The sequence below is a fragment of the Neophocaena asiaeorientalis genome, unplaced genomic scaffold (assembly GCF_003031525.2).
Source record: "Neophocaena asiaeorientalis asiaeorientalis breed wild unplaced genomic scaffold, Neophocaena_asiaeorientalis_V1.1 scaffold22, whole genome shotgun sequence".
Lineage (NCBI taxonomy): Eukaryota > Metazoa > Chordata > Mammalia > Artiodactyla > Phocoenidae > Neophocaena > Neophocaena asiaeorientalis.
In genome coordinates, this window is record NW_020174422.1 from 1,103,886 (window position 1) to 1,131,061 (window position 27,176).

Consider the following 27,176-nt stretch of genomic DNA (forward strand, 5'->3'; position numbering starts at 1 on the left):
ACCTCAATTAATATTGGTGAGTGAGTGAATGAATGAATGAATGACCTTCAAAGCAACAAATGAAGAAATAAACGGGTAAAAACATGGATTGACCATGTAAAAGCTACTCATGTAAATTATGCCTAACAATTATAAAACATCAAAACTGTCTGGATAACATTCTACCTTTGAAAATCTGACAGCCTGGCTTTCACCTGAGATGCATTTTCTATCAATGCGTCATCAGCCACTTTACTCAGTATCCATGTGGGAAGAAAACTAATCTTCTGTTAATGGACGTGTTTGGTTCCAACAATGTTACATCACAATTCCACACATTTCTGATTTCATATGTTTGCCTAATCGTTTATTAGTGTGTACCAGTTTCACAGGAAAATTGACATTGGATGGTGTGTGCGGTTCAGTCGTTCTGAAGCACAGTCGTCTCTGTATCTTCCTTTAAAATTGCCAAAACTGTGCTTTTATTCCAGCCGAACACTGGGGTTTTGGGTAAAGTCACTCACCTTGATTAAACCATCAGGACCAATACTGTTTGGGAAAAAATAGATATTTGGGGGTTAGCTCATTTAACAATTAATCTTAAGAAAGACAATATATAAATAACTCGATCCCTCCAAATTAATTCTGCTGTGGCTCCTGCCCTCATCACCCTCTATTTCTCCAAACTCTGGACTGCCTTTTCCTCCTCCTCCCCTCCTACCCCACTGGTCAAACCTGAAAGGGAGCCAGAGTCACCTACTGTGCTTGCTGAGACACAGCCACCGGGCCCCGCCCCCAGAGTTTCTGATTTGACGGACTCAGGGTGCAGCCTGAGAAATCCCATTTCTAACACGTTCCCAGGTACTGCTGCTGCTGGTCTGGGTAGCACTCTAAGAATCACTGTTCTATACCATTCTTTCTCTTCTGTTTCTCCTTCTCTTTCTGATCCCTATTTTGTTCTTCACAATATGCCTCTGTTCCCAGAGCAGTATAATACAGTAACCTCCTATATCTTGGCCTGCTATATTTGTTTTCTGCACGCTCTTTCCCCTCCAATTGGTAAATGTTTACTTACACTTCCCGTTCAATGTAGTTGAGCATTCGACTGACATGTGATGCAGAGATCTCCCCATCCACTTCAGCGATATATGAGTAGAGAAACTGGAAGGTGCTGAAAGGGATCCGGGGAGGGCCACCATCGTGGTCAGATGATAGCACTTCACACACTATCTTGAGGGTTCTGGCAATGGTCTGTAAAGCCATAAGGTTAAATGAGGAGAAGGTCACTGTTCCAAACTAAATTCCTAAGATCAGTTTAGATAGCGACAAAGAAAACAAACACCTTGCTCTCGTAAAATAAAGTGGGGATGATGTAATATTCTGGAAAGCTTGAAGTTTTTACTCCCAAATGTCATTTAACTCAATCCCAAAATATTGAGTATCTACTGGGTGCCTTTCTTTTTCCTTTCCTTTCTTGGTTGGAGGGATACTTTCAAGGAATTAAGTTTATAAGCTGTTGAATGCTTTAAGACATTTATTACTTTAATTAGAATAATCTCACTAAAGGAAGGGAATTTGCTTTTGTAATCTACAAAATTAGAATGATTTCTTCTTATTGCCCTGCAGTCTTCTCTCTAAGGGGCTGAAATGATTAGTCTAGCTTGTATACTCCAGTGAGACACTTGGAGCAATGCCACAGGAGGGGAGGAGACCGCTTTCATTTCCTCTCTCCTGCCCTTGGGAGTTCTCTCCTGGAGGTCATCGTGAAGCACTGTGTGAGGCAGTGTGCCAGGCCCTTCCACAAAGGAGGGAGGGAGGGTGGGCACACAGGAGGCTGGTAAGAGGTTGTCAGAGAGGATGGGAGGCCACGTGCATGACTTGCGGGCAGCATGACAGTGATTTTGGGTAGTTTTGTGAGCATGTGTGCACTGAACTTCCCAATTTCCATCTATAGCTCATCCTCTCTGCTTCTAAAAAAAAGCCTACTCCCCTATTGCCTTTGTTCTGTAGTCCTCTTCCTACAGCCTCATCCAAATTGGGGTGCTGTTATGGGCTGAGTTATGTCCACGCAAAATTCATATGTCGAAGCCCTAACCCCTAGAACCTCAGAATGTGACTGTATTTGGAGATAGGGCCTTTAAAGAGCTAATTAAGTTAAAATGAAGTCATCAGAGTGGGTTCTAATCCAATAGGTCTGGTGTCCTTATAAGAAGAGATTAGGATGCAGAGAGAGAGAATGGGGGAGAGAGAGAGACCGACCAGACACATGCATGCAGAGAGGGACAACCACGTGAAGAAAGAGGAAGGCGACAGCCATTTACAAGCCAATGAGACATCTTGATCTCAGACTTCCAGCCTCCAAAACAGTGAGAAAACAAATTGCTGTTGTTTAAGCCACCCAGTCTGTGGTACTTTGTTACGGCAGCCTTAGCACGCTAATAAAGGTGCTTTCTACCCTGAATATCTTTTATTGATTATTCAGATAACTCAAATTCTATTGCCCTTATATGATTTTCAAATATTTAATAAACAGATGAATGGATAAGAACTCTCTAGACTGGAGCTTTTTGGTAAACTTAAATAACTCGAAAGTAGACAGAGATCTGCATTCTATTGCACAAGAATTTTTGGTCAGATGGGGATCCACTCCATAGAGATAACCTGTAAGCATCTTACAAGCCTCATTTTCAAACTCAGAGGCGAAAGGCTCAGAAAGTGAATTATTTGCTAACAAAACATGCCCTTCCTTCCAGTGAACACGATTACACGATCTCTTCCTGTATATGATTGGTGGGTATTCTAGAGGAAGGAGTGGTGAAGGGGAAGAGGAACACAGGTCTGCATACTGTAGCATTGTGAATCACATGCAGATTCGGGAAGTAAATGCACCTGCTTCCTAAAATTCCTGCCATTAGATTCTTCTATAAGGAGGGGGCTGGATTTTCCACATGGCCCAGAGATCATGGCTGGCTGGTGAACTGGCAAAGAAAGGAGGGCATTTCTGGGCTTGCCTCCGAGAATGTAGCAATTAGCAAGAGTGCCACCCTCCTCCAGATGGTGACATCCTGACCACCCTTACATTTAAGTTCCCAGCAATAGTCCCACACGAACCAAGTGGGCAAAATGGGATGGGCCCTGGATCCATAGGGCACCCTTTATTTACAGACTAGAGTTTCATGCTGACTTCACCTCTAGGTGTTCTTTTTTTGCGATACGTGGGCCTCTCACTGCTGTGGCCTCTCCCGTTGCGGAGCACAGGCTCCGGACGCGCAGGCTCAGCGGCCATAGCTCACGGGCCCAGCCGCTCCGCGGCATGTGGGATCTTCCCGGACCGGGGCACGAACCCGTGTCCCCTGCATCGGCAGGTGGACTCTCAACCACTACGCCACCAGGGAAGCCCTAACCTCTAGGTGTTCTTTGACACAGGGATGATGGGGAGCAAAGTCAGACACCTGAGTGCCTCTCAGAATTGGCGGGCTCCACTGTCATCCAGAGCCAGGCCTGATGGTGCCTCTGTGGAAGCAGAGAAGGTGGAATTGAACCACAGGATGTTGGAGATCAAAGGACCTCACGGAATATCTAGGCCAACCTCCCCGTTTTAGCAGGGAGGTAGAAAGAATTCACCTCATGGTTTCCTCTGCCCAGTTTGGGTGGCAGCCATATCAAAGTAAACCTGACGGCTGCAGAGGGAGGGTTGGAATCTGATTTTCCAAAGTCACTCTTGGTTACTGTGAGGTATGTGGACAAGGAGAGGACTCAGACACCTCCAAGGTGCTGAGCGGCTGTGACACAGAGCATCAAAGGCAGGGAGCAGTTGAGGGCAACCCAGAAGAGACTTAAAGAGGCCCTGAGCACCAGGGAGAACGGAGGTGAGCTGGCTGGGGGACCGTCGTGCTGTGAGAGAGACCAAAGACTTCAGCTGCACAGCTAGTGACCACACAGATGAGTATTTCCAGGGAGACAAGGGATGCCAGAGAGTGGGCTTCCCTGGTGGCGCAGTGGTTGAGAGTCCGCCTGCCGATGCAGGGGACACGGGTTCGTGCCCCGGTCCGGGAAGATCCCACATGCCGCGGAGCGGCTGGGCCCGTGAGCCATGGCCGCTGAGCCTGCGCGTCCGGAGCCTGTGCTCCGCAACGGGAGAGGCCACAACGGTGAGAGGCCCGCGTACCGCAAAAAAAAAAAAAAAAAAAAGAGATGCCAGAGAGGACCAAGGGATGTGGGAACTCTCCTCTTGGCTGCTCTGTGATCCCAGCATCACCACTTTCCTTGAACAACTGCCACCTTGAAGAGAGGAGCAGTGAGGAAACATCTGAGAGCCTGAGTAATTCACCTTGAAGCTGTTTTCAGTTATTGCAGCAGATGAAAAGTCCTGGGTTGGGTTGAATCTACTTATTTTCTTACTCCACCCTTCACGGGTAGGGTAGATGGGGAAGAGCAGGATTAACGACAGAGAAAGTATTGGAACACTTCCCCCCTCCTTGGACGTCCCTGAATATGGTGTGAGTGAACTTGTGACCCCGTGAGAATTTCATAAAACGCGCCCATTTTTTATTTCTCCCCTGTGATTTCCCCCAATCCTTGGGGCTAATTCCACAGACGTGTGACAGTGCTGACCGGCCACTTATCTACCCCTGCTGCTGACGGTAGTTTATTCATTGCATAAGGGTGCTAGAAAGGGCAGCGGAGAAGGAAAAAAATAACCCACAAATGGCCTCTCCTCTCTAAAGAGATAATTATGCCGAAAGCTCAGCAGCATCCACAGGAAAAGTTGGACTACAGTATTTCTGGTAACTTTTCTCACTAACAAAAGTGTCTAATGTGCATACCCAGGATATTCGAGAAGAAAGAACAAGATTGTATTTAAATATACCGAATGACTCAAACTACCTTTTTCGTACCATTTAGTTTTGGCAGAGGCAATAATTTTCTCATTAAGTTTTAAACTTGTATGTATTTCAGGGATTAAAAAAAATCATTTTTCTGACTCATTTTCATTTAAGTTATTATAATAGTGTTTAACAAGAGTGAGTCCACATATAAGATGCTACCTAAAGCTTTTAAGTATGTATATGAACTGGTTTCTTTAAAACAGGAAAACGGCTTTTGCCGTTGTCAATCAAGTCAAATTTGGAAAAGGCATGAATTTGTATGAGCATCCTGCATCCCTGGGGATGTCAGGACTCTGAGTCTGGAAATAGCCTCATCTCTCCTTTCCTGCTCTCTTCTCTCTGATTTTTCTATCCAATTATGCTTATCAAATAGTAGTTTTCGATAAGGCTGCACCTCTTTTTAAAAATCTCTATTGGTATATCTTCTAGGTGTCTGAAACCCAAGTATAAGCCCATCTTCTACAGCTGGCTCTTGGTTACCTTTAGGAATATGAATGGAGGGAGTGGAGTGGTAATGGAAATAAACCTAAGTGCAGTGACTGAAATTCATAAATAATCCCAAACCTGCATTTTAGTCAACCTCTCCCCAGAGCCTGATGACAGCTTTCCCCTCTCTCCTCCTAATCCCTGCTTCTGGCTGATGAGCAGAGAAATGACCTTAATTCAGAGGGGAGAAGGAGTAGACAAGAAGGGGCACACTTCTCGTGAACCCTGGAGAGTTGACTGTGTGTTCTTACCAGCCCTCCCCACCTCCGCCAGGTCCCTAGAGATTTTCCCTTAAGGAACAAAAACCATTAAAGCTAACTTACAACTCCAAGAGAGCTGCAAGAAAGGGCGAGAAACTTCAGCCACTCAATCTCCTTCATGAAGCGGCCCACATTCATCACACTGTTAAACAGGTCGGGTGGGAGATTCAGCACCTTCCACATCTGGGCCAGCTCATCTGCATGGACGATCAGTCTGCCAGCAACCTGCGGGGCCGGGGACAGACACGAGACAGGGAATGAGGGACAGGACAAGAGAAGGCCCTGAGAAACCTACCCGGGGCAAGGCCCCGGTTCTCCTAGCACACAGCAAGGGGTGGGGGAAGGTGTCAGGGGTCAACAGAGATTCTGTTTGGCAGTTCTCTTTGTAAGGGTAGAGAAATATTCAGCCTAGTGAAGAACGTGCTGAGATATAATCATTCAAACTTCAGGTATCAGAGTTATGGGGAAAACATACATGTATATTACACTTTAATTTTTTTTCTAGTGCTTTTATTATCTGCTGTTTCATCCCTAGGTTGTCCCTGTAAGGCAGATAAAGCAGCCCAAAGATGAAACCAAGGGGCAGAGAACTTGTCTGAGACCACTCATTAGTGGTGAAACTAGAACTAGATGTTAAATCTCTTGCTTCTAGACTCCGCTGAGTTCTTTGCACTAGACCCTGAATGCATCGCTCATGCTTTCCTGGGAATAGCACGGGGTCTGTGGTCTGGATGCCTAACATTGCTTGGTCCCAGGTGCCTCGGATCTCTGCCGTGTCTACTGCACAAGGTGCTTGGTGGTCAGGAGGGAAGGCGCAAATGGCCAGTTGTCGGCCAACAATGCAATAATGGCGCAGGTGCCCCCTTGAAGTGCTACTACACCTTCCCTGGTCCTCCGATTCCAGTGAAATGCTAAGTCTCTGGGACCAAGGCAGTCGGCTAAGTCAGCCCTGAATCACCCCAGACCTCTTGGTCCTGGATCCTAAAGTGAGGTACAGTAGTGCTAAGCCATTTTTCTTGGGAGTTGGCCAAACTGCAAACTTTCTCAAGACAGACCCTCCTCATCCATTCACAGGACAGCTCCCAGGACGATATGGCTGTGCAGAGAGCCTAAAAGCTAGGCTATGTCTGCACCTGGGGTAACTGGGGAACTATAATATGGCCCTCCCCAACTGTGATTGGCATCGTATCTGGGCTTGATCAGTAAGGGAGACACTGGCAAGGCATGTGGACCTGCACTTTCTGGAGAGAAGGAATTCACATTGCATTGAGCCCCTGGACATTCTGCCAGCTTCAGGACGACATGGGATGACCCAACTGACAACTCAGCTTACAGCCTATTTCACCATGATTCCTATTTCCCCACAGGAAGATTTACTCTCAGTGCATGGTTTAGTGGATTTTAAGACAATGGTGAGTGGCCAGGTGACTTTTGTCTGTACGCACCCAACCTTGACATCGTCCCTACATCCCCACTCCGTGCTGCCGTTTGGCCCTTACCCGAGAATGCAGGATCTTTAGCAGGTCCGGTGTAAGCTCAGCCCAGTTAGACAAAGTCACTCGCTCAGACCACTCTCTCACTGGAGGAACCTCTCCACGGGACATAGCCCCAAAATAACTACAAGAAAAAAAAGTTGGGGGGCTAGGGGAAGCAGCCTCTACCTCAGTGGCCTCTGGATGCTTTGGGAATCCTCTCTCCCTTTTCTTTGAGGGAAGGGATGGAGGAAAGAACATTTATTAAGTGGCTTCTATATGCCAGACACTGTTTTTAGTTCATTTATGTACAGGAAAAGCCTGAATGTGTTACTTTACACTTAAGGTATAGAGATGGCTTAGGGAATAAAAAGATTTGTTCTTCTCTAAGGATGAGGAGTACCAAGTGTTTGGTATGGAATTCCCTGAAGCCTATTAGGTCTGGGTATTTTTTTCAGTCTTTCCCTCCTAGTGTTTTATATACATGTGTGCACGTGTGCACACATACATACACACATATAGGCATATATATTGAGACAGATAATATATTGATATAAGTACTGTATATGGACATATGCATGTCTATTTTATGTGTATGTATATTAAAGGAGAGAGAAGATTGTTATTTTAAATCCCCCGCTCTTTTTTATGAAGGAAGAATCCTAGTACTTGGAGGAGATTTTTCTTTCAAATATAAAAGTCTTTATGCTTGGTACGATGGCTATCTACATACTTAAAGTTGGTCTTAGGTAGTAGTAGGGGTATGTAATCTTGGAAAGAGAAGGTGGAAGAAGATTAAAATGACTTCCATAAGAAAGGGGAGGAGATGGGGTGCTCTGGGGGGTGAGCCTGGAAGGGTTTCCAGCTGGAGGAAGTGAGGCTTGGGGCTCCATCGGGGAGGGGAGAGAAGTTTGGCAGGGCACTAATGGAGGCTCAGGTGAGAAGATAAGCGCAAAAAGGGTTTGAGGTGAACTCACGTGGGGTGTGTGCTGTAAAATCCTCCTCTATCTTCCTTCAGAAATTTCAGTAACATCTGCCTGCCTATCAGTGCCTTGTGGAATGGACTTTGTTTTGGTGCAGTGTGGACAAACACTGAGCCCTGTTTTGGGATTGATCTATGATGGGAAGAGGCTGCCTGCAGCAGAGATTGGACACGAGCAGTTGATACTTGGGGCACCGATGCCATATGGAAGGGCCTGTCTTCATCAGAAGCCTTGTTATTGACTACCCCTGGATCACAGCCTCTGTCCCCTCTCTTATTAATTTTATTTTATTAATTTCTCCAGATCCAGGTAATATAAAAAGAATACAGAGGGAATTTTATAAAAGCCACACAATGATGGGGCAAACCACTCTTTGTCTCTAAGCCACTGCACAATGCAGAGCAACGGCTTCCGGTACCAAAACACCTTCCAGGCACCCGTCGGAGGTCACCAGCAGGGGAAGCAGAAGAAATACTTTCAGGTGACCTCTACCAATGTGCATGCGCAGTCTCCGCAGACAGGTCAGTGGTCGGGTGGGTGTGGCTCAGCGGCGATGTCTTTGGACCTCGTAGCAGAGTTGGTTAGAGAACGTGGAAGTGAGGCCGTAACCCCTCTATGGGTTATTTAGCTTCTTCTGCAGTGAGCAGTTCCATGGTTCTTCAAATTTGTGTGGTCACACTTACCCACCACAAGACAAATTAGTTTATGTCCTGCTGATGTCTGGTAGATGGTTTCTTCATGGACAACACATATGCAGGGAAACTTTTGCTTGTGGTGAATTAAGTAGACATTTCATCCTGGAAATACTTTGTGGAGTTTTACCTCTAAAATGCTGCAGGTTTGTAAGTTACATTAAACTGTCTGACAAGTGCTTTCCGTGTCTGAATACATGGAGAGTGTTCTTAGATCATGTTCTCCTTTTTCATTGTAGTTAAACTACAAACTGGTTCTTCACAGATATCTAAGACATTTATAGCACATGATACAATATGGGGGAGCAAGCAGGCTACAACAGTGGAATGTTTTCTCCCATAAATGTCAGGGACAATACCAAGAAATGTCATTTTTCTTGCTATAAAAGCAGTGCAAGAACAATAAAATGGGGTTTTAAACTATTGTATAGTATAGAACAAAGTCTGTCTGAGTGTGCCAAAAGAAATTAGTCTTCTGATGCTAAAGTTCAATCTTAGAGGTAATATATAAAATTTAGACTAGAAAACTAAACAGAGTTCATTACTAGGCAAAGCAACCCTATTTGTGTCTGTTTTTATGAACACCACAGGCTTATTTTCCTTCCATTTGTAAAAGCTTCATCCTAGCCCAGCCCAGGAGCTGGAGACTGTGTGAGGCTCCTCTTAGATTGCGTCGTGAGCCTTCTCAAAGGTGTCCGCACCTCCTTCTCACCACCTGCCCACTGCACCTCCTCAACCTCATGCTGCGGACATTCTCCCCTCCCCCAACCCACCAGCTCCACTCTGCAGCCTCTCACTCCTCATCCCCCTCTCCCACTGAAGCCCTACTAAGGAGGTCATCCCCAAGCAGTAAAAATCGCCTGAAAATGGTCCCCGGGAGGTCTGGTCAGCTCCTGACTCCTGCCCCAAGCCTCAGTTCCCCAGTTCAAGCAGGCACTTTTTGTCTAAGAAGACATTTGGTAGCTGGGAGGCTTTGTGTGTGAAGCTCTTTCAGCCTCAGCCAGCAGGTATTGTGTAAACTCCTTCCATTGAGCAGCCTCTGGAGGTGTCTCCTGAAGGAGGACACCTGTGGTGGAGGCACGCTGTTTGCAGCCGAGCCGGTGCTCCGCCTGTTCCCATCACGCTTGCCTCGCTTCTCCAGAATGCAACGTGTACTGTGTGGACATCCTTATGCTGAAGGAACGTATTAGTTCAAAGACAGTCAAGAAAATAACAATTTCCCCAAAGACAAGATACAAAGTGTCTGGCTGGGGCGCAAGAATGAGTTTTAACATCAGTAGAGGAAGGTGTCCCATTGAAGGAGCAAACTCAGGAGCGAAGCCACTTGGACTGATCCTACACAATCCTCCATCTGGGCTCATCACATTGCTCCCCCACAGGTGCACTGCTGCCATCTAGTGGTTAAACCTGAGGATGAGGCCCTGGTTTACACCAGGGAAAGGCAGGCTAAGCTCCGCGGGATTCTGAACCCTTCTTTCCACTGGGACGGGGGTGGGGGAGGGGTGGAGGTGGAGTGCAGGGACAGGGTGGAATGTGCGTGTGTGATGTGATGTGGTAATCTAACTCTTGCTCATTGCCCTAGGACACTTTGCCTATAGCCCTGGCGTCCTATTGCTCAGTCTCGTTCCCTTGGGGGAGGGTCTCCATCCTCGCTCGGTTTGCTGTATTTACGTGTGGATTTTAAAGCACCAAAGCAATGCAAGAACTGAACATCCCAAAGATTATGCCGATCAGTCCCGAATCCCAGGCTGCAGCCGTGAAAACCTTCTCAGTTTTCCAAGACCTTCCCTCCTCCACCCCCTACCACAACCTCTAACGGGAACCACGGGCTGGAGGTGAGAAAGGAGTACGTACTCGGCGGCCCACTGGATGAGATCTTGCGGCTGGGTCCGAATGGCGGCTTTGGTAAATTGCTTCAGCAATTCCGGCAGCTCCGGGGGGATGCATATTTGCTTATGTGTCTGAGGCATTGATTGGTTGACCTATTGTCGGGGTTGGGGGGGGAGGAATAAACAAAATGAGAATCTTTGAATCATAAAATGACAGGAATCTTGGACAGGAGGTCATCCAGGCTCTGTTAGACACTCTCAGTATTGGGGAGTTCACTACCCCACAAGACAGACTTCCAAGGTTACAAAGTGTTTCACTAATCCCTGCTTTTTGTTGTTGTAATTCCTTCGTTTACATAAAAAATACAGAATACTATTTGTTCATTAAAAAGTAGATATTAACAAGAGGTAAGCAAAAATATCCCTGACGATATCCCCAAATACTGGCTGTCTCCTTCTAGAACTTTTTCAGTGTAAATATATATTTGTATATATAAAAATGGGGACATACAAAACAGCTTATTTACTCAACATCTTATCATGACCATCTTCCATATCATACAACTCCTGTTGGCCCAATAAGCATCGTAGCAAAATTTACTCTGTGAATCCTCTATTACTTGACGTTGGGTTACGTATTTCCAAATAAAAATAATCATTAAACAGCCATTTGACAAACATCTCTCTGTACATTTGCAGGTACTCATCCACTTTAATTGTAAAAGAGAAACTTGTATATTTCACTCAAAAAGTTCCAGGACAAATTGAAACAAAACATGAAAATCCATAGATGGTATGCAACACTATACACAAATAAGCAGCAGGTGAAAAGTCTTTGCTTTTAGTAGAGAAAGAGAGACTAGATGTTCTGAAAAGCCCTGTCTCTTCAAAACACCTGGATATGAGACAAATCCGAGCAAATGTACCTTTCAAATTGCCTTGCTGAGCTTGCAAGAAAGGGAGGGAAATCCTCATGTGCTAGATAAATGAGTAAAGCAGAAACCAGTGTGGAAAGCAAATGAAGAAATTAGGGCTGACCTGGGGGCAAATGTAGACACCAGGGACTTGAAGCTTTGAGACAAATGGCCAGGCAAGGACTGAAGAAGTAAATAGCTGAACGGAAGACTCTCTCATCCCCCCAAATCTGAAACCCTCCAAGGCTCACACACTTTCAGTGTGAAAGGGTGGGACTGAAAATATCTGCCTAATGGCAGGGGGGAAGAGGCACAGAAATATTTCTCTCTTGCTGCTACTTTTTGGGGGAGAAATAGTCTTCCACGAATTTGTAGCCACAATCTAGGTCTAAGTTTTAAATTTATACCACCAGCCTGGTTGGGAAATCCCAAGACAAGAAACCAAAGTGGCCTCAGGTTGGTGGTACTCCATTATCTTTTACTTTATGTTCTTTTATTTAGAGGAAGAGAGTATGAAGGTATTAATTTTAAACTTTGTAAAAAGTCAAGTACACATGGCAAAATTTCAAGGGTAATTACTATAAAAGTAATATAACCACCAAATCGGTAGAAAGGAGAAGAGGAATTAAAAGCACTAACAACACAAAACAAATTGATCCAAAAGAAGGCAAGAAAGGAGGGGCTGGGGGAAGCATAGGAAAGGTGGCTAAACAACATGATAGAGGAGAACCCATATATATCAGTAATCACAATAAAAAGGAAAGGTCTTAAATGTGCCGGTTAAAATACAGAAATTATCAGACTGGATTTTTAAAATATCCAGCTGTAGGCACATCTGAAAAGACACAAGGACCAGAAAGACTGAAGGTAAAAGGATATATGGATAAATAGGCAAATAATAACCAAAAGAAAGTTGATGTAGATGTGTTAATACCAGACAAAAGAGACGTTAAGGCAAATTGCATTATTAGGAATAAAGAGGGTCACTACATAATATAAAAGCTTCAATTCATTGGGAAGATAGCACAGTTCTCAATGAGTGTGCTACAGACATCACCAAGGGTGAATCTCACGATGCTGGGTGGAAAAAGCCGTATATTGTTTAGGGTCACAAATATAATAAGAACAGTATTACAAGAAATTTAATTATAAAGAAATATAAGAAAGGGCAAGGGATGCTAAACACAAATTCAGGATGGCATTATCCTCGGTAGGGGAGGGAGAGGGATATCATCAGGGAGACACAACAGGAGTTCCAACACTATTAGTAATGTTCTGTTTCAAGCTGGATGGTAGCTGCCTACATGTTTGTTTCATTATTCTTTCTGCCTAAATTTACATTATGCATTTTATTCGTATGTATGAAATATTTCATAATTTAAAAAGAGTTACTGCTACCAGTTGATTGTTTCTGATAACTTTTCATTCTACCTAGCAAAGGACAGTGACTTATTTTGATCATATTGTCGGATATATATATATGTGGTAAAATATACATAACATAAAATTGACCACTTTAACCATTTCTAAGTGTACAGTTCAGTGGCATTAGATACATTCGTTGCTGTGCAACCGTCACCACCACCCATCTTCACAATTTTTTCATCTTCCCAAACTGAAACCGTACCCATTAAACAATAACTCCCATTCCCCTCCCCACCGCCTGGCAACCACCATTCTACCTTCTGTCTCTATGAATCTGCCTACTCTAGGGACCTCATATAAGTGGAAACAGACAATATTCATCCTTTCGTGTCTGGCTTACTTCACTTAGTATAATGTCTTTAAGGTTCATCCATGTTGTAGCATGTGTCAGAATTTCTTTCCTTTTTAAGGCTGAATAGTATTCTATTGTTTGTATAGACCACATTTTGTTTATACGTTCATCTTTTGATGAATTGTTGATGAGCTGTTTCCACCTTCTGGCTATTGTGAATAATGCTGCCATGAACAGTACCTGCTCCAGTCCCTGCTTTCAATTCTTTTGAGTATATACTCAGAAGTGGGATTGCTGGATCAGATAGTAATTTTAATTTTTTGAGGAACCACTGTGCTGTCTTCCACAGTGCCTGCATCATTTTACTGTCTGCATATATTTTGACAGCACCTTTTAATTTGTTGTGCAATTGTTTGATTTCTATTCTGAAAGCTCAGTGGCCTCATGTCAATAGAAGGATGGTCCAACTCTAATGAAATAGGCCTCCATGACAATACTAATGATAACCCTTTGTTGGTGTAAAGCAAATATAAGAAAGCCTTTACTTCACCTTACTGCCCCTTCTAACAGCTGTTCTGTGATCTCTCTTCATTTTGGGGCAAAGACTGTCTAGTAAGTTTTTCATACCTAGTCTTTTTTTTCAATGCTCAATCCTTGTTTAATCTCGTGCAACTTTTTCTGCTCTCACCATTCCATTGGTCCCTTAAAGTCATCAATTACATCTATTAACTTCTTATCTGTGCCAGATGAGATAATCCTGTGCTAAGTATTCCGTATACATTTTTTTTCACTTAATCCACAACATATCCATATGAGGTAGGTGTATTATCACCATTTTACAGATGACGATGAAACTAAGAAAGACGATAAAACCTTTGAAATGACACGTAACTAATAAGTAACAGGCAGGATTTGAACATACACAGTCTGAGGCTGGAGATGGCCAGTTAAACATGACTGTCATTCCTTTCTTGAGGCTTTCTCTTTTTTTGATGGCATACACTATTCTTGTTTTTATATTTTCCTCAGCACCCCTCCTGTCTCCATAACTCTTCCCCCTTCCTCCTGCTAAGCAAGACTTAGTAATCTTCCCAAAGCTCAGTCTCTAGCATTCTGCCATTCTTGGAGAGCTCACGTCTACCACGAAACGGTATTGATGACACTTGCTGGTCCGTCCCAGACCTCTGACCTGTGCTACATTTCACACTCCTTACTGCTTCCAGGACATCTCCACTAAAACTCATTCTCCATCTCCCAACTAAGTCCTCTCTCCAGATTTGTTTCAGAACACGATACCACCATTTCCTCAGTCATTTGGCCTCTATTCTCTTTAATCTGTTGACTCTGTCACTGAATCCCATTGATGTTTCCTTGGAAATGTGTCTCCAAACTCATCCCTTCCTCTCTTTTTCCACTTCTTTTAGTCTGGTTCGGCCCCTCGCCTCCTTACGGGCAACCCTGTCTCGGGTCATTCTCTGGCCTATTCTGGCCGGTGTGTCGGGATCTATCTTCTACTGTTGTTAATAGGTGAGAGAGCCCAGCTCACTAAATGATAATCTTATCCTGACTTTCAAGGTTCTCCATGATTTATACATGTAATTTTATACTAAAATTGTTTTTAATATAATTTTTTACTAGTATTTACGAACACAAATTTCTAACACATAGTCTACTCTGGCCACTTTCCAAGAAATTATATATTCAAAGCTTAACACTTTCTCATCCATTGTTAGCAGTACCCTATCCTCAGTATGTTGCTAATTCTGGCTGGCTTACTTGAGGTGCCCTCCCTCTTCCTTGCCATCTGTTAAAAACCTGCACAGCCCGGCCAAGGTTCATCCTGAGTCCATACTATGCCATAAGCCTTCCTACAAAGCTTGAGTATCATCAAATATTATTTGTAGTACACATTTTACCATTTTATCCTATTCTGCCTATATAGATCTCTAAAGCTGAGCTTCCCACAAGTGGTCATGGCAGAATGGGTTACAGGTGTGCCATGAGAGACTCATGGTTGTAAACTTTTCATAGTGGTAACAAAATTTACAACCATTTTATAACCATTCACAAATTTATAACAGTTGAAATTATATTTGGATACATATTTTGCTCAGTCAGTAAACTTCCAGATTTCAGTAATTATTGTTTTCGCACTTAAGGTTTTATGCAGAGCACCTGCCAGCAGAGATGCTTATATAGAATTTCCCCCTTTAATCACCATGTTAAAACCATCTCTGTAAGTCTGATTATTGTTTTAATTGCAATGTATTTATTGTCAGTGAAATCTTTTGTGCATAAGTGTTTCAAATACTTAGTTCTTCCTTTGATTTAATTTGCTCTTATTTTTAAAATTATTTTCTCCCCGAAAAGAAGGCATATTTTCATCATCATCATTTGTCTCTGATAAAACATAATTGATTTTGTTTATTTTTTTAAATTGTGGCTTGATTTATAGGTTTATTTATCCTTGGCTTTTGATGTAAAATATCCAAAATCTGATTCTGAATGGAATTTTATAATGACATTATTTGTTTATAGAAATAAAAAAAGTTTGCTTCTAAAAGCAAATAATAGTGGAAAATTTAATTGGTTCAGTAAAGGGACTGTAGGCCTTTAATATTCTTATAAAAATATTTTTCAAAATATTTTAACTATACTTGAGTATAAGTAATATTTGTATTTTGTGGAAAATTTAGCATTTTAATTATTAAATTAAATGGTAATATTTCTAAAAATTCCCCTTATCAAATACTTAATTTTTCAAAAGTTTTGTGATTTATTTAAAAATATTCTTAAGAAAATGGACAATCTTATTTTCTCTGAAAACTGATTTGTTGTAGTAAAAAGTTCTGTAGTCTCCTTAAGTATTTTAAATATACGATTTAGTTTCCCACTATAAAGGGTAATTTTAAATTAAATATTAAAGTCTAATTATAGTTTCATACTTTTTAGAGTTTCACAGACATATACATGTAGTCAAAAATATAAATTTAAATCACTTACTAGACAAAATAGTGAGGATTATTTCAAATTTGGATTTGTTTGCTCTGATAACTTTTTTCTTTACCCAAAATATCTGCCTAAATATCTCATTTTCATGGAAAAGTTATCAAATGAAAAAAATTGTGCCAGGTAAATTATGCCAGAGCCTTAATAGAAAATATCTATATTATACAGATAGTCTTTTGAGAGATTAATTCTTAAAATTTTTGATCTCAGCACCCCTTACATTCCTAAAAGTTATTGAGGACCCTAAAGATCTTTTGTTAATGTGGGTTATATCTTGCAATATTTATCATTTTAGAAATTCAAAAATATTTATTTTAAAATAAAAATAACTCCTTTACATGTTAACATAAGTAACATTTTTATGAAAAATAACTATAGTTTCCAGAAACAAACAAACAAAGATCCTTAATGAGAAGCATGGCATTGTTTTACATTTTCTAAAAATCTTTTAATGTCTGGCTTAATAGAAGACACTTAGATTCTCATATCTGCTTTGCATTCAATCCGTTTGATTTAATTCAATCACACATCATATAGCTTCCGGAAAACTCCACTGTACACTCTTAAGAAGGAGAGTGAGGAGGACATACAATGTCTTAGTATTATTACAAAAATAGTTTTACCTTCATGGATTCCTACCCCCTAAAGTGTCAAGGATCCTCAGAAGTCCCTGAAACCACACTTTGAAAACCACTGTTCAGTGGGACTGTTTACAGCAGTGTTTACAACTACAACAGTAGTTTACATCAGATTGGGTTCAGGAAGAACTAAAGCCAAAATGTCTCCCACAATTACAGAATCACTCATTTTAACAGCCTGCCTAAGAAGTGAGCATGTTTGGAACCAAATGAAGCAAAGGAAATATAAAAATGGAGTATTACTATTAGAAGATGCATTGATGATAGTCTCTACAAGACCAAATCAAAGTGTTTCCCTGAAGGGTGATGCATCTACAGATGTTAGTAACAATGTTCAGTTAATAGCACTAGTTAGAATCCCTGGAGAGGAAGGCTTGGAAGAATATTGATTTGCCAGAAAGTACCAAAACAAACTACTCAGGATCAGGTATTTGGAGTAGGAACTAAACACTTTAAAACAAATAAGATTTTCTGGATTATGCAAGCAAAACGGTTTCTGTACTGGTGGGAAAGCTGTGATGGCAGGGAGGTGGGAAGGCTTTATGTCATATCTGTTCTCCATGTTCTGAACACCTGAGATGCAAGACATTGTTTTGTTCACATAGAGCTCTTGTCTGTACATTTGCCTATAGATGTGAACTCCATATTAAAGGATGTTGCTAATAAAATCCAGGCTGCTATGGTTCTGTCTGTTTTTAGCTTTATGTGAAGAAACAGTCCGCTGTCTCCTACTAAGTCACCTATCAAAGGAAAAGCTTTCCCTCCCCCACCCTGGAGGTTAGGAGCTAAAAGAGGAATTGAAAAATGTCAATGATCCTTATTGCAGAATTGTTGAGGAGAGTTTCTTGTCTTCAGAAAATTGGCTTAACGGACATTTTCGAGCACCAGAATGAATTTAATCAAAATCACAATGAATGTGTGAAAATGTAATAAAGTGTACCAACAATGCTCATAGATTCAAAGAAAACATGAGGTTAGAAGTAGTTCGGGGGGAGTTTAATATTTCTAACTTCAACTCTAAAGAAGACTGGTAGCAAAACATCTGTTAGGTGTCACGTTACTTGGAAAAACATGATATAAAAAATTTAAGTGCATTAGAAATCCATTCACATTATCCTAAGAATTTCAAAGACAGAAGAAATCAAATTATTCAGATTAAAAAAAAACTATATTGAATTTTTCATAAGCTCCATAGAGACCTCCCAAAACCCTACAGTGTACCCCAGTGTGCTTTATAAAGATTTCTGTGTGCCTTGATGTTGAAAAAGGTTAGGAAGCTCTGGTGTAAAGTCCAGTTTCAAACACCCCAGTTGAAAAACTTTTAAGTTCCCGTTGCAGAGCACAGGCTCTGGACGCGCAGGCTCAGCAGTCATGGCTCACGGGCCCAGCCGCTCCACGGCATGTGGGATCTTCGCAGACTGGGGCACGAACCCGTGTCCCCTGCATTGGCAGGCGGATTCTCAACCACTGCACCACCAGGGAAGCCTGTTGTTTCAGTGTTTTAAGATTGTGTGTTATAGAAGAGATTCTGGTGATTATTGAAATCAAGTTCTGGTAAAAGCTGAGATTTATATATATCTAACATAAATCTAATTTATATAATTTAAAAAGAATGTAATTAGAAAGTAAACTGTAAAAATACTGGTTGTTAAGGGAGCAATTAGCTTCTAAGTTAAATGACTCAACTAAAGTATTGATTAGAAGCCAGCAAGAAATTTTGAGACAAATTAGCAAAGTGGATAAACTTCTTTCAATTGCAGAGAAATAGAGTTCCCAGAATGTCACAAAGGCCGAAGACATCTGGTACTTTCTAAAGAAAGTAGGAGCCAAGGGGAAGAAAGAGCAACATCTGACGCTGGCAGCAACTCCCTTACCGAGGCAGCAGGATAAGGCAGTGTAACTTTGCATTAATGAAAAGGAGTTGGGATTTCCTCAGGAGAATTGAAGTTGCTTTCTGAGGCTGGTAGAGGGAGGGGGTCTTTAAGATTTCTGACATCTATAAAACACCAAATCATGAACAAATTTTAAGATGGTCATGTGATTCTAAGATTGAAATAAGCTGAGTGAGTTTGAAAGAACCAGAAAAGAAATAAAGAAGATGTGGCACACATACACAATGGAATATTACTCAGCCATAAAAAGGAACAAAATTGAGTTATTTGTAATGAGGTGGATGGACCTAGAGTCTGTCATACAGCGTGAAGTAAGTCAGAAAGAGAAAAACAAATACCGTATGCTAATGCACATACATGGAATCTAAAAAAAATGGCAATGATGAACTTAGTGGCAGGGCAGGAATAAAGATGCAGACGTAGAGAACAGACTTGAGGGGGGAGGGATAGCTGGGAGAAGAGAACACAGAGGGGGAAGGGGGTGCTGGGACAAAGTGAGAGAGTAGCATTGACATATATACATGATCAAATGTAAAATGATTGACTAGTGGGAAGCTGCTGCATAGCACAGGGAGATCAGCTCGATGCTTTGTGATGACCTAGAGAGATGAGATCGGGAGGGTGGGAGGGAGACACAAGAGGGAGGGAACATGGGGATATATGTATACATATAGCTGATTCACTTTGTTGTACAGCAGAAACTAACACATTGTAAAACAATTATACTCCAATAAAGATAGATATATATATTTAAAAAAAGAAGCAGAAAAGCAGGCTTATATCAAGTCAGGCTTAATCTAATTGGCAATCACATTTGGACCCAGGCTGCTCTTCAGGCCTCACTCTATTTTTATTTTGTAAAACAGTAACATCACAAAAGTCATCTTTGCAATATCACTCAGCACAGCACACTCCAGTCTTGCATCAACTCTACTCTCTAGTTCCTTCACACCTGCTTCTGCATTGATCTTTTTTTTTTCTTTTTTGCAGTATGCAGGCCTCTCACTGTTGTGGCCTCTCCCGTTTTGGAGCACAGGTTCTGGACGTGCAGGCTCAGCGGCCATGGCTTACGGGCCCAGCTGCTCCGCGGCATGTGGGATCTTCCCGGACCGGGGCACGAACCCGCGTCCCCTGAATTGGCAGGAGGACTCTCAACCACTGCACCACCAGGGAAGCCCCTGCATTGATCTTTGCCATCCCCCCAAAACACATTTCTACTTCTTATGTAATCTCCAGGGAATGACTTTCCCTTCACGCCCTACCTGAGTGAGATCAAGGATGTCAGAATGAAGTCACACTGCCATCCTCTGCCACCAGTCCATCTCTTTGACCTCATAGTCTTTCCTCTGCTGCTTGAGCTCTTAGTTCTTGCCTTGTCCAAGACCTGAGGAACCAGCATTTGACCCTCTACATTCTCCTCCGGGCACTGTCTGGTCTTCCCTTTAAAAACATTTTTTTTTTTTTTTTTTTTTTTTTTTTTTTTTTACTCCGGGCACTGTCTGGTCTTCCCTTTAAAAACATTTTTTTTTTTTTTTTTTTTACTTTACTATCTTTCCCAATGGTCTAATTCTCTTTTTCACTGTCAGACTTCCCAAGTGCACTAAGGACTGACTCTCTTTCCTCTCCACATGATCCCTCCTGCTTTAACCTCCTATAAAGCTTCCATCTTGATTATTATTCTGAAACTGCTTTCATAAATGTAAATATCACCAGTCTCCCTGACTGCTACATCTAGTGAGTTTCCCCACAACACTTCTTGGCTTCTGTATTGCATTTGAGAAATCGATCCCTCTCTGATGAAACATCTTGCTCCACTGGATGACGGTTGTACAGAGTCTTGCTTGCCCCAACTCTCTGCTGTTCCTTGTTCATTTCTGTTGCTCACCTTTGTCTCCACCACTACTTTTTAGAAGTATTGGCTAAGGCTCAGTCCCTGGATGTTTGTGTTTTCTAAGCTATACTTTTTTTTTCTCTCAAATTGTTTGTTTTTAAGAATTTTGATAAATGCTCCATGTGTACCAGAAAAGAATGTTTACTCTGCAGTTGTTGGGTGTAATGTTCTATATATGTTAAGAGGTTTAATCATGTAGTTCAGATCTTCTATATCCTTATTTATTTTTTTGTCTGCTTATTCTATCAGTAACTGAGAGAAGTGTTTTTAAAATCTCCATCTATAAGGTGGTTTTGTCTATTTCTTCTTTTAGTTCTGTCAATTTTTGCTTGATAAATTTTCAATCTCTGTTATTAGCTGCATAAATATTAAGGATTTAAAATTTTTTTCCTCTTGAATTTAACCTTTATCATTATGAAATGCCTCACTTTATTTGTCTTAAAGTCAACTTTGCCTGCCAGTTTTAATTTTTGCAAGATTAAAATTTTTCTAAACTTTTCCCTTCGATGTTTTGGTATCCTTTTGTTCAAGGTGTGTATTTTGTAAACAGCTAAAAAAAATACTCTGAACAGTTTGTCTATTAATTGCCTCCTTTCTTTTAAAGGGCATATTCACTGAGTATAGAATATCTAGGTTAGCAACTTTTCCTTTCAGCACTTTATGTAATCCCATTGTCTTTTGGTCTCCATTGTTAAAAATAAGCCAGTTCACCTTGGAAGGGCTCAGCACCCTCCTGGAATTTGAATTGATCCAGTACTCGTTGCTTCTAAAGCTCCCTGATGTATTTACAGTATCTTAAAAAATAATTTTTCTAGATTTTTAAATTTGTTGCAGTGGGTGGCTTGAGCTGCTGCAACCTACTATATTATAACTAGAAGTAGAGGCATTTTGGGGCCTTTAACCAGAGCCCTATGCTGATGACTCCCAAATCTGCAGTTGCAAACTCTCAACCATGCTACAGTCATATCCACCATGTACCTACTGTAGAATCCCTCTTTTCCATAAAAGCATCCAAAACAAACTTCTTTTACTCTCTCAATTGCATTAGTCTGATATATCATGGCCATTTTTATTCATCCTTCTCTTTCATTCCCCACTTTAGTCCCAGTGGACTTAAAAAAAAAAATTCTGTCTGGAAAATAAAAAGGAACATCTTTCCCAAAAAAGGAAGGGACTTAATTTGACTTACAATATTGTTCAATATTTTCAATTTACAAGTGAGAGAATTGATGTACAAAGAGGTGAAGTGATTGGCACAAGCTAACAGTTTCTGTTGGAGCTGAGTCAAGAACGTAGGTCTCCTTCATTGCTCTTCCCACACTATACCATACTGCTTCTCTCAGAATAAGGCAATTACACATCATGGATTTTCTCTAGGGCAATCCTACTTTCAAACATTATGTTTGACTCTCTCCATAAATTACTGAAATATCCTGGATCTTCCCATTTGCATCATGAAAAGTACATTTTTAGCACCCTGAAGTGGAACAAAAATTATTTGTCAGAGTATGTTGTAATTTTTTGTCCTGAAAATATGACTATTTTCTTGTTAGCCATATTCCATACAGTTCCAAAGAATGGAAGGGTGCCCAGCGTTAAGAGAGGTTTGAAAGTCAATGCACATTCCTTATCTCATTTAATCCTTATATCCATCTATAGGTAGGTTCTAATATTATAATCATTTTCCAATGCCAGGAGATGGAGGTTTAGTTTTCCCAGATAAAATGTCTTAACCACTCATGTTATCACATCACTTTCTAAAACCTTTAGTGGATCTTCATTTCTCTTCTCATCAGAATGATGGCCTGTCTGACTTTCAAGCTCTCCGTGATTTGTCTTATTCATATTAGCTTGCCTCTCCAACTTTACTTCACAGAAGTCTGGATCTTTCTCTACCCTGGGCCAACCCCTGGATCAAGCCAACCCAGCATTTGGATGCCAACAGCAATATTGCTAAGAGCAGTCCTACCTGACCTTGTCCTTTTTTTTTTTTTTTGAGTAGTGGTTTTTGGCTCTGTTATTAGCAAATTTCTCCAAATTGCTTATATATCATGCTAGTACCACCTCTTGAAAGTTACGAGTTCCACATGTTTATTATTTAACAAGTGAACATTTACCTCGTTCGAAGTGTCTTAACTTAGGCATGTTCATATTTCAGAGATTTCCCCCATGTTCATATCATGGTCCACAAGCCCAGGGATACTGTTTACAGACCGCTACGTTAACTGTGCTCCCTAATCACAGTGATGGAGCATATGGAACCCACAAGAGAAGCCCCTTCTTCCTCTGGGAACACACCCCCTGACTTTGGGACCTGGCATACAAACCTGGAGCCACCTTAACCTTGTCTTTCATGTAAATGAAAGTCTCCATTTCTTCAGAGTGAAGACTCAGAATATTCCCCTACATCGTTTCATCCATTTACTTGTTTTCTCTATTTCTGATTTCATCATAGCATTCATATGATATGGGACTCAAAGTACATAAGGGCTATGAGAGGTGAATGCCCAAAAGATCAGGGCTATGTTTCTCTCCATTCTTTTTTTTTTTTTTTTCTGGCTGTGTTGGGTCTTCGTTGCTGCGCACGGGCTTTTTCTAGTTACTGTGAGTGGGGTCTACTCTTCGTTGCGGTGTGCAGGCTTCTCTTTGTGGTGGCTTCTCTTGTCGTGGATCACGGACTCTAGGCATGCAGGCTTCAGTAGGTGTGGCACACAGCCTCAGTAGTTGTGGCTCACGGGCTCTAGAGCACAGGCTCAGCAGTTGTGGCACCCGGGCTTAGTTGCTCCGCGACATGTGGGATCTTCCCAGACCAGGGATCGAACCCATGTCACCTGCATTGGCAGGCGGATTCTTAACCACTGCGCCACCAAGTTAGTCCCTCCACTACCATTATTGATGATGTTTAACATTGCACTTGGCTTGTCTGACACAAAACACAGATTCCATAGGGCGGATCAAACTCTAGTGAAGAAGCACTCTTGACCATGAAACAGGAGACCAGGACTCTGGTCCTGGGTCTATCTTTGACTTAATTATGTGATCCTGGACAAACAATCCAATAAAACCTATGTGTCAGCAATAGCACTGAATAAATACTGGGATACAGAAATAAATTAGTCACACACCCTCCCTCAGAGAGCCCATAGGCCAGTGGAAGAGACTAACAGGAAAATCAGTGATTACAATGGGGTATGCTAAGTACTAGATACAGGAGAACAGAAACTCCTAGATGAGGCATCTAACTCATCTGAAGACTGGAGAAGGTGGTCAGAAAATACTTCCAAAATAGTGATGATATTTGAACAGAGACTTGTGGGAGCCTGGTTTGTTCATTGCTGTTATTCCCAGCCCCAGAACAGTGTCAGGTACAGAGTAGGTATCTGATCAGAGCAAGGAGGGAATTCTTTGTGGCTAGGACTACTTAGACAAAGAGGTGGAAGTGTCAGAGAACATGGAGAATTCAGGGACTTGTGAGTAATTATGGAGGGCTAGAGTGGATAAAGGGGGAGTGGCTGTGCCTAAGGCTGGAAATATAGCCCAACACCAGAATATAAAAGGCCTGGTTTGCCATGGTAAGGCTTTTGAACTTTATCTTAAAGGCAATAGGGAGCCACTAGAGGATTTAAGCACTAGAGTCACTCGATCAGCTTTTGGTGTTCACCTGATGCTCCAGTTATCAATTGATTTCCTCTCTGCTCCACATTCACCCTGCATTGCCTCCTCAGCAAAAACAGAACTAGGTCTTTTAGTTTTCCTTTGTCAGCTGGCATAATGTGAAGCTTTGTCAGTAGAGGGCGCTGGAGGGATACTGGAGGAGGAAGGGGCTTCTCTTGTGGGTTCCACATGCTCTTCCTGTTAGGCTCCAGGACCGTGCAGTTTCCCCAGTGCTGGGATCCTGCAGTGCACAGCTTCTGGACCATCTGCAGTATGTAATCTCTTACGTGCCCGATGGCTGCAGTGCACAGCAGTCAGCAGTGCCCAGTGGCTAGCTGCATCCCCTGACACCTCTCTCGGGAACCCTTGCAGCAGGGTACAGCCAGCCAGTGTACTTTCACCTTTTCATGAATGGCTTCTTTGGCATCCCAGACAGTGGATTTCTGGCTGCCTGGAACCTCAGCAACTTCTCTGCCATCTAATGAGCTGTGGTTACACCCTCTGTGACACACTCTTGGAAGGTCATCTCTCTCTTGGACGATCTATCTCATGGGTAGTGATTGCTTCGTATATCTGTGATTCCTGTATACTTTGGATCTTTAATGTCTTGCTAACCAATCTTCCATTACTCCAATCGATTATAGTTAAAAATTAGTTATATTGAACTGTCTTTGTTAACTTGTTGTATGATTTCTATCTCTTTGCTGGACTTGGAAACACACATTGACTGAAAGCTGTGGAGACGCGCTGAAGAGAGTGGAGTGAAGCTTTACGCAGGGAGCCTGGTTAGGAGAATATGGCAGCACTTTTGGTGACAACTCTGGAGAGCATCATTGCCTTGAAAAGCAATTGCAATGGGGAGGGATAGGAGAGACAGGGGCTACAGGACTTGGTAACCACTGGGGGAGATGGATGAGAAGAGAGAAGAGTTTAGGGTGACTCCCTACTTTTCAAGCTTTGATGGCTGGATAGATGGTGGCACCACAGTAGAAATGGCAAACACAGGTCAAATTCCCCTCCCGTGTCCCCATGAATCTCTCAGGACTTCCATACACTTTTGAGCCACAGAGAATTAGGATCATAGACTCCTTAGGTTGGAAAGGCAATGAATCCCAATGTTTTCTTTTTGGCAATGTGGACCATTTGTTCACATCTGATAAAAGAAGTGGGGAAAGGTCCCATTCTATCTTAACATTCCATGATTCCAATGCTTTGTGAAGTTCTTTTCTGTTCTTAAAGCTTCCGTTATGGTAGGCCTTCCTCAATTGTCCATCCATTCTAGCCCTGCCCCCACAAATCTTAAAATTCAACAGATTTCCTCTTTGCCTCCCAACGTGGAAAGGCAGGCCAACACTTATGTGCTGAGTGCTGAAGAATATAGGTCTTATCCAATATAAGAAATATAGATTTGTTTCTGCAATTACTGCGAGTTGTTTCTGCAATTTCTTATTTGGTTTTATTGGTGTGCCCTAAACAGGGCCTCAACTATATAAATGAAAGCCTGCAGTTACCTGAATGAAAGGCTCCAGACACCAGAATTTCGGAGGGAGTTTCTATGAACTGCTCTTAGAACCAAGGACCAGGCAACTGTATGTACTTGCTTGGGTTTGGAATAGGAGATGATGTGTTTTGAACACATGGTTACCCTTGCCTGGATGCACTCCTCACCTTTCCATAGGTTCTCTGGGTCTCAGATCAGCTTTCCCTGACCTCTCTGACTGTCAATTTCCTTATACCCTCTCAGAGCATCACTTAGTCACCTCTCCTTGGCAGCGCTTAGCTCAGCTCTAATTTTACATTATTTGTGTGATTTTTTGATGAACACCTGCCTCTCCCAATAGACTGTAAACTTGAGGGCAGGGACGGTCACTTTCTGCTCACAACAGAATCCCCAGTGCCTAGCCTGGTGCCTAGAATACAGTCAGTTCTCAATATATATGAGGAAAATGAATGAATGACAAGCGGTTTATAAAGTACTAGTCATGTCCTTTGGCCCTCATGGCAATCCCGCCGTAGGTATTCTTATATCCATGTTAGAGATGAAAAAGCAGAGGTTTGTCTAGTCAATGGGAGGATCTGATCCCAGATTCTGTTGTGTTTCCAAATCACTGCCCCCCGTGTAAGAAATCATAAAATGGTAGCTCTGAGTATAAAATATACATATACTTTGGGTAGAGAGCAGTAATCATCCATCGTTACGTTCTCTTAAAGATCACAGTCCCCTCCTCTTGCTTTGTAAACAAGAGGGGTTCAAAATCCAGGTGGGCCCATCGGGCAGGACTCTTCCCTCCGACCCGGGCGGCCGTCGGGGCGCTCAGGGTGTTCCCCTCCCTCCACTTCCCCTCAGGGTGGTTACCTGAGGCTCGCTCCCAAACTGGCTATCCGGCACCGGCACCGGCACCGGGCGACACCTCGCGCCTGGCGTCAGGCGGGAGGTGTGGGGAGAGATCCAGGCCCTCGCACCTTCGTCGGGCGCAAAGCAGCAGAATCTGGGCGGGGAAGGGCGGCACCGGCCTCAGCCTCAAGGCGCAGGAGAGGCGGGGCAGGACCCGGCTTTGTTAGCTCTTCGCCTTCGCCTGGCAACGCGGACGCCGGCTGCGCTGCCTGGCAACCGCTGCCGCGGGGGCGCAGGCGCGGGCGCGACCTCACCTAGCCGCCCCCGCTCCCCACCCCGCGGCTCCGCCCCTCCCGTCTCGCTCAGGCCTCTGCCACAGCCTCCAGCTCAGTCTGGGTTCCCGAAGTTCCGCCCGGGGCGGGGCTAGGAAACTCAGAACTGCTTCGGGTTTTTTTGTTTTTGTTTTTTGTGGCAGAAGGACCAGACGGCCTAGCGGTTTAGGGATGAGACTGGGGCCATTGAGAAACCTGGGGGAA

General features: G+C 42.6%; 1 protein-coding gene across 1 annotated transcript; it reads right to left on the reverse strand.

The window, feature by feature from the left end:
• Positions 1–324: 324 nt before the first annotated feature.
• On the reverse strand, positions 325–26,911 carry LOC112407279 (ropporin-1). The gene is made up of 6 exons (XM_024756499.1): positions 26,662–26,911; positions 10,616–10,743; positions 7,114–7,231; positions 5,678–5,839; positions 1,055–1,230; positions 325–528 (listed from the first exon to the last, which is right to left on the reverse strand). Exons 2-6 carry the CDS (start codon positions 10,729–10,731, stop codon positions 462–464), a joined length of 639 nt encoding a protein of 212 aa, XP_024612267.1. The 5' UTR covers positions 10,732–10,743; positions 26,662–26,911; the 3' UTR covers positions 325–461.
• Between the last annotated feature and the right edge of the window lie 265 nt (positions 26,912–27,176).